Source organism: Cavia porcellus, unplaced genomic scaffold (genome assembly GCF_034190915.1).
Source record: "Cavia porcellus strain 051 isolate PalLab524CR breed Dunkin Hartley unplaced genomic scaffold, mCavPor4.1 scaffold_6, whole genome shotgun sequence".
In the NCBI taxonomy this organism is placed as follows: Eukaryota; Metazoa; Chordata; class Mammalia; order Rodentia; family Caviidae; genus Cavia; species Cavia porcellus.
Genome location: NW_026947489.1, coordinates 50447011 through 50454962, shown reverse-complemented (window position 1 = coordinate 50454962; position 7952 = coordinate 50447011). Strand labels below are relative to the sequence as shown.

Here is a 7952-nt window from a genome sequence, read left to right as displayed (position 1 = left end):
AGAACCTTGACACTAAAGAGTGACAAGGCCAGTTTTTCTTTCTTTTTTTTTAATTTTAAAAAGAATAAAACCAAACCAAACCAAACAGAATAAAGCCAATCAAAACAAAGCAGTAAAAGTGATACAGGATTTTTAAAACTGGATAATAGGAAATTAACAATGGCTACCAAAATGCCTCTTGTTATCTTCAAAATTGCTGCCCATACCACCAGACATAATAAATTCAAACAAAACCAATCAAAGCAGAACACTGAATAAAACAAAATAATGAAACAGAATAAAATAAAAAAGTGAGAACGATACTGGATTTCAAAAACAAGACAGAAGGAAATCACCCATATTTGCAATACTGCATATTGTTATTATCTTAATAGATGCTCAGACTACCAAACATAAGCCTGAAAAGTCAATCAAACAATCCAAGCATTAAGTTATTTTTGTACCACAGTTGCTATCAACTCATCCTGTCCTCCAAATCAATTGGCTGCTTAGGGTAGGAGGGCTTCTAAACTCCCAGCCTGCATGCTGGTCAGCTCATGGGAAGGGAGAATTTGTTCCTTGTCTTCTCCCAGGTCACACATGTCTTCCACCAACTCACAGGAAGGAAAAATTGGCTTCTTTCTCCTCTCTGTTCCTGCATAACTTCTATCAACTCATGGGAAAGGCAAACTGGCTTCTTGTTTCTCCTCCCAGTCCTAGCATGTATTTCACCAACTCACCGGAAGAGGGAATTGGCTTGTTTCTTCTCCCTGGCCCCACCTGGCTTGTACCAGCTCGTGGGAAAGGCAACTTTGTTTCTTCTAAAGCCAGTTTCTTTCTATCCAATTTGTGATAGTCTTGTCTCTCTTAGTGTGTCACTTCTGATCCCCTCTGCTCTTAGATGCTCAGTGATAGTCTCTACCTGACTCCTGCTCACCCTCTCCCCAGGATATTAGAGTCTCCATTGTTTTAGGCAGCCAAGGAAAATGATCTGTGTAAATTTAAGAGACTTCTGCTGGACCAAAATTGTGACTTTTGACAATGTCCAGGTCAGAGAGCCCTATACATTGCTGTCATGAACCAGAACATGAACCTGGTGCACACCTGGCTCTCCCATGGGGCCAGTATCTCTGCCAGGGCTATAGGCCTTGCCTTCCAACACAGCCCCCATAATCTGATCCACTATGGTGAGCATCAGGGTAAGGTCTGGAAGAAGGAGGAGGAGGCAGAGAGCAGAATGGTGACCCTGGGGATGGGGTAAGGTAGACTGTCATGAGATAGAGAAATCCTTGTAGGACTGAAGGTCAGTGACCATGTCTCACAACAACCTCTGCACTGTCCTTTCATCTTTGAGGCTGTTCATGGAGCATGGAACTGATATCTGGGCCCAGGACTCACTGAAGTAGGAAATGGATGGTTGTCAGTACTGGGATGGTATGGGAGTTTTAGGGAGGAGGGGGCACAGGCCATCCCAGGGTGGGGATGGAGCCATCAGGAATGTTAGGCCTGTGACCACATGAGAATCTGCCCTCCTCAGGGAACATAGTACTGCACATCTTCATCCTGCAGCCCAACAAAACCTTCGCCTGCCAGATGTATGACCTGCTGCTGTCCTATGATGTAGGGGACCACTTTCAGTGCCTGGAACTTGTGCCCAACCACCAGAGCTTTACCCCCTTCAAGATGGCCGAAATGGAGGGCATCACAGTGGTATGGGTTCCCCCACCCCTCGTGAGTCTCCATATTCTTCAAGAGGGAGGTGGCCCTGACTTTCCACTTCATCACCAAAAGCTTTACCGTCAGATTCCTTTATTTTCAGGATCCCTAAGACTTTACCTGCTATGGGAACCCAATGTCTTGGGTTTTTTTCCTTGGTCTTATACTTTAGTGTTTATGGAGTTTGGGGGAAAGAAAGATGTCTTCAAAAAAACAAAATTCTTATAAGTAGAAGATTTCCAATTCCCCACTGTCTATTGGTTTTTTTTTTATTTAAGGAGAAAAGAAAAGAAAGAAAAAAAAACAGTGAAGGGGTACAAGTTATACAGATTTACAGGAGAAAAAAATGCGCAGTAGGCAATCACTAGTTAATGGATTACATATTGCCATCTTAGAAATAATTGTTCAAGTCACAAAATTAAAGCTTGTAGAGTGGACATTCCAACAATGATACTGCAAACAGTTCTGTTCAATGATCCAATAAAACTCTGTGATACCATTTTCCATCTTATACACTTAAATATACATGCAGTTATATAGTTTAGAGCACTTTCTTTTCCTCTCTTTTGTACAATGACTATTACACATTTTGGGTTTCATTGCTCCCACGGTTCTTATTGCTTTTTTGGAAGAGAGTAAAACCAAATGTGACATAACAGAACAGAATTGGTCAAGTCAAAAGGGTGGACATAATAGATAATATAAAAACATAATACAAGGTGATCAACAATGGTTACCATAATGCCTCCCGCTATTTCTAATAGAATTGCCTATATCATTAGTTGTTATACAATTGAACAAAACCGTAAAGAATAAAACCAACAAAACCAAAACATTGGAGATATTGTAGGTCTTCAAAAGTAGATAAAAGTCAACGAGAATGGGCGTTATAATGAATCTCATTATCTTCTCAGCTGATGCCTAAACTTTCGAACCTGATACTATCCAGCAAAACAGAATAGAGGAACCTCAGTCAAAAACAAGATGGTGAGAGTAATACAGGGCTTCAAATCGAGATAATAGAAAGTCAAAGTGGGTTACTATATTATATCCTGCTATATTTTTCCCTTTAATTAAATGGATAAAAATAAAAATGTAAATAATGGAGTGGAGATTGAGAAAAAAGAGGGCATAACAGCGAAACAGGGCAGATCAAAACATAACCATTTAAGCAGAATAGTGTTTCACCACCAGATAATCCTGACCCAAAAATAGTTACCATATTGACTCCCTCCCTGAAGTCCTTGAGTACAACTTCATATACTGTAGTATTAAGTATATCAAAACAATGTAAAAACATTTAAGAGAATGACAGCATTATAGAGTATTTAGAATCGACTAACAGAAAATGAACAATGGTCTCTGTATAATCTCCTTGTCCTTAAAAGGTTTTTGCTTATACTATCGTACATAACAAAATCCAATAAGATACAACCTGTTTAGACCATTGGAGACAGAAGAACAAAAGCTAGATGAGACTTCAAAACAAGATGGTACTAAATCAGCATTACCTATTAAGATGTCATTTTCTCCAAAAAAAGCTGTTCCTATCATCCAATCTTCTCTGTCTCATTTCTGTTGAGCTCTTTTTCTGTCAGTAGCTGTCAGTTTGTCTTCTTCATTTTGTTCTCTGCTCCATTCATTGTGGCCTCCCCGCCACTATTTCTGGGTTCTTTGTATTTTTCTTTTTTTAGAATATCCTGCAATACTTTCTGTAGGGTTGAATTGGTGGTTGCAAATTCCCCCAGTTCCTCTTTATCCTGGAAGCACCTCGTTTTTCCATCAATTTCCAGGGACAGTTGTGCAGGATATCTCAATCTTGGCTGGAGATTATTATCTTTCAAAGCTTGAATTATTTCTCCCCATGCTCTTCGTGATTTGATGGTTTGTACAGAGAAATCTGCTGTAATTCTGATGGGTATTCCCTTGTAAGTGATCTGTTTCTTGTCTCTTACAGCTTTTAATATTCTGTTCTTGTATTGAATTTCTGGAATTTTTATTATTATATGCCTGGGTGTTTCTCTGTTAGGGTTGTAGGTAGCTGGGGTCCTGTATGCCTCATACATCTGAGTATCTTTACCTTTTGCTAAATTAGGAAAATTCTCCTGGATTATTTCTGTGAGTAGCTTTTGTAGTTCACTTGTTTGTGTCCCTACTTCTTCTTTTATGTTCTTAATCCTTAAGTTATGGATCCTCTTATCATCTTCTTGTCTTTGTATTATTGCTGTGTGTTTCTTTGTTATTTTTAAGAAGTTTTTCATTTCATTCTCCCATGTTTCAAGTCTGCCCTCCAATTCAGATAGTCTGTCCTTAGTTTCTTTCAAGCTGTTATGCCAGTCTTGGATAGACTTCTTAATTTCTTGATAGTCTCTTTGAACCTGCTTCACATACTCAATGCTTTCTCTGTTTTCTCCATCAAGCAATTCTCCCCTCTTTTTCTGTTCTTCCATTCCACCATCTGCTTTTTCCTGGGTGGTGCTTAGCATTTCTCTAACTATTCTGCATACTTCTAGCTTCAGGTCATTGATAACTTCATTCCTGAATTGGTCTATGAGGCTCTCTAGATGGCACTTAATGTATATTGGTGCGGTGTCCACTATTGCCTGTTTCTCAGGATTGGGGGCCGAGGAGCCTTTTTTGTTGCTTCCCTTCCCCATATTTTCTGTTCCTTATAAAATGCAATCTTACATAGGAGGCCCGGCTTCCCTGCCTGTCAGCCACAGCCTGATCAAATTGCGCTGGCTAGTTGTTCCCGCCCACAGCTGCGCCCCAGGGAGTTGTGGAGGAGGCAACCTACGCGGGAGTCGGTCGCTCCTCCGGGCCACCGTCAGGCTCTGGGATCTGGGTTAGGCCAGCCTAGGGAGTCCGCCAGCAGCGTCACTCAGGCCAGGCACCTTTCACCAATCCTGTCCGAGAGGGGAATGTGCGGCTGGAGTTGTCACTGCGCCCTGCTCTTACAGGACTGCCCGAGCCCAGAAAAACCTCCGCTGGAGTCAAACTGTGGTAGGGGATCAGTTTCTTGCTCACCTCGCCACCAGTCAGTTTTCCTCCTTGTCCGTCCTGTTTCCGACTCCGTTCGCACACTCCCGTTCCCAGAGCTCGGCGCGTCTCTCCTTGCTGAGCCGCTGTGGAGGCAGCCAGCCGCTGGGCGGCGGGAAATCCAAACCGCGGTTTCCAATGGCGCGGGGTCGAGCCTCCACACCGAGATTTTTCTGTTCCTATTTTAGCGCCAGGACTGTATTCTAAGTTAGATTCTCTCAGCCCAGTTCGTTCCTAAGTCAGCAGAGCATATCTCTACTGGTTCGTATCTCCTTAGTCCGCATCATTCCTGGCCTCTGAGCCGAGCCTTTAGAGAGCCTTCAGTAGCTGCTGCTGTCTGTCCGCCATGTTCTCAGGAAGTCTCCTGTCTATTGGTTTCAAAGACTGAGTTCACAGCTTGTGGACAGTACAGTTCTCAACTAGCTTCTCACACTGTGACTTCCAATTCTCCTTTTGTTGTCTCAGATGTTCCAACACCTGGTGCAGAAGTCGAAGCATATCCAGAGGTCACCTGGGTTATTGAATTTCTATGATATAACAAAACTAACTTCTGAGTTTGTGATCTCCTCCAAAAAAACAAGAGGTATGAATTTCAAGGTGGGTCATGGACTGCAGGGTGAGAAACTTCAAATCTACAGAGAGTCCATTTTCTGGCTGATATCTTGGCCACCAGAAACTTCCCAGCCTTGTGTTAGGAGAGCTGAGACCAAGCTGAGGGAGCTGTAAGCGTAAAGTCCATTCTCCTTCTGCTTATCTCAGTCCCTTTCATTTATCTTTCTTATTATAGTCCTTCAGATGGGGAATTTTACAGATAGATGTAATTACTTCTCCTTTCCTCTCCCCTCCTTCCTTCTTCTTATCCTTTCTGAATTCTACCTCCCCTTCTTTCTATCCTCCCTTTATTCCTTCTGCATACTGAGAATCTACTCTATCTGTGATGTTATACAAGGAACAGAGAATATAAAGTGGAAAACCATGCCTCCTATGAATTAACTTTTTCACTATCTTGTCCCTGTGTTCCATAATGGCAGTAAAATAAAATCTGAACTATTATAGGGATGTATGAAATTCTTAGGGACAGCAAAATTGAGGTAGGATCACCTTGGTTTGGCTGAGCCTGAAAGTATGTTACAGAGAAAGGGTTCCCAAGGTTCCCTTGGTTCTTAAGGCACCAAGGAAGAGTTAGGGTGATCCAGAAAATGAGAGAGCATTCCAGAGAGGGAACAGCCCATAAACCATTGAGGAAGTATATTATTATTTCTATCCTCCCTTGAAGGCAAAGAAAATCTATGTAGATTAAGTAACAGAAAATGACTCCAGCTTTGAGGAATTGCCAAGGTACATTAATGGTATAATATCTGTTATCTATCTACCACATGACAATTTCCTAGGAACACTTAGAGAACCATAAATCATTAGCAATCATTATAATGAAGTAATAGAAGTAAAGTTGAAGGATCGGTTGTATGAACTTCCTCAGAGAATATCCTGGATACAAGCTTTGAATGGATTTTCTTAGGGATTAGAAGCCCAGTTCCCTTATCTGGATTTTGCCAACACAATTCCTTTATTTTTTATGTCAGCTAATTCTCAATGTTCTCCTGTGAATTTTATCTATGTCTGTGTCACTTACTTCTCTCTTCCCTAAAACTTTCCCTAAGCCCCCCTTTCATATTCCTTGCTATCTTTACCTTTATTTACATCAAAGGGACCCAGACTTCCAACTTCTGGGAAAAGAGTCTCTTTCCTTCAATTTCCTAACCTAGAATAGCCTGCTGCCTCTTTCTTCCTTCTCTCTTTAATGGAAAATGTTTTGGTTGATTTTTAATCTTTCCAATTTTGTTTAAAATTATTGGCACCTCAGTTTATGGTTTTAATATATTTTATGATTTGGAGGAAGATGGCTGCATTTGTATTCGTGTGGGGAAGATGGCCATGGCCATGTTTGATACCCTATGCAGAGTTTGTGAAAGGAGGCAAATTTTTGCTAAATGCTTTTTTTTAGGAAACAAATTGCTTGCAAAAAGAAGCATTTGTGTAACAAGCCATTATTGCACCTCCCCCTAATTTCTCAGATGCCTTTTATTATCCACCATTCTCTTTACTTTGGTTCTTGCTGTCTACTTACATTAGCACTAGATTATTCCCACATCTTACCACCGATTCTACTGATTTTCTTCAGTCAAACTGTACTTCATGAGCAAACTCTTCCTTCACTCAATTAATTACTGCTCATTTTATAAAGTCACAGTAGTGCTGCAGTACCTTGCATTTAGGAATTGCCTAGTTGTCTGTCAAAGAAATAACTAATAGAATGATTGAGAAGAGTGATGATTACTGCTCTGCCCCTCTGAGACCCACTAGAAAACTCAGTAGTCTTTGCCACGTGTGTTATCCCAAACTGCTCCCTCTTTCACTGGCAGGATCACAAGAGTCTAAAACAGTGAAGGAGCTGGTAAAGGAGCTGGTGAGCTTGAAGTGGAAGATGTACGGATGGCCCTACTTCCGCATCCTATTTGGCTTATACATTTTCTACATGACTGGATTCACGAAGTACTACATCTACTGCCATGTCAAATTCTGTGATGGCAGCTGCACAAATTCTAGAGGTAATATCATTTTCCAGCAGTAACTACTTCAAGTGATTCTTCTCAGAAAGCCTAGGAAGGAATAGTATGGAGTGACGGTGATTTAGACTGTACAGATACTATCTAACCATGCTCCAGAAATGACAGGTTGTTAGTCACTAGGGTAGACAGAACAAAATAAGGTGGACAGAAACAGAATTTAATGAGTAAACAGCCCCTCTCCAGGGAGCTCTGGATTTTCTCACAGAAACTTTGAAAGAGTGCTTGGTATTGGTCACACTATTATAAGAGAAATATAACTCCCAAACTTCTAGATGTCAGATGTGCTATGTTTTTATTCTCTGAAATTGAAAAAAGGATTCCAAAGGACAAAGGAAGAGAAGAGTAGGAAAGCTTTATTGGGAACCAAAAATAGCTCCTAAGAGACAGGAAGGATCCAGAGTGGGTTGTCTTCAAGGGCATATGTCAAGGGTAATTTATACAGCAGTGTTACAATGTGGGTATAATGTAGATCAAACTACAAAGAGCCTATAGGTGGGATGGTGCATGCATTAATGCCAGCACTTGGAAGGCTGAGGAAGGAGGATCACTATGACTCTGAAGTTAGCCTGGGCTGCATAGTGAGTTCAA

The 7952-nt window shown here is 41.1% G+C and overlaps 1 protein-coding gene across 1 annotated transcript; it reads left to right on the top strand.

The window, feature by feature from the left end:
• Positions 1 to 1054: 1054 nt before the first annotated feature.
• Positions 1055 to 7366, top strand: LOC134476308 (transient receptor potential cation channel subfamily V member 5-like). The gene is made up of 4 exons (XM_063249734.1): positions 1055 to 1178; positions 1517 to 1689; positions 5200 to 5317; positions 7158 to 7366. The coding sequence occupies exons 1-4, from the start codon at positions 1055 to 1057 to the stop codon at positions 7364 to 7366; spliced, it is 624 nt and encodes a 207-aa protein (XP_063105804.1).
• Positions 7367 to 7952: the final 586 nt, after the last annotated feature.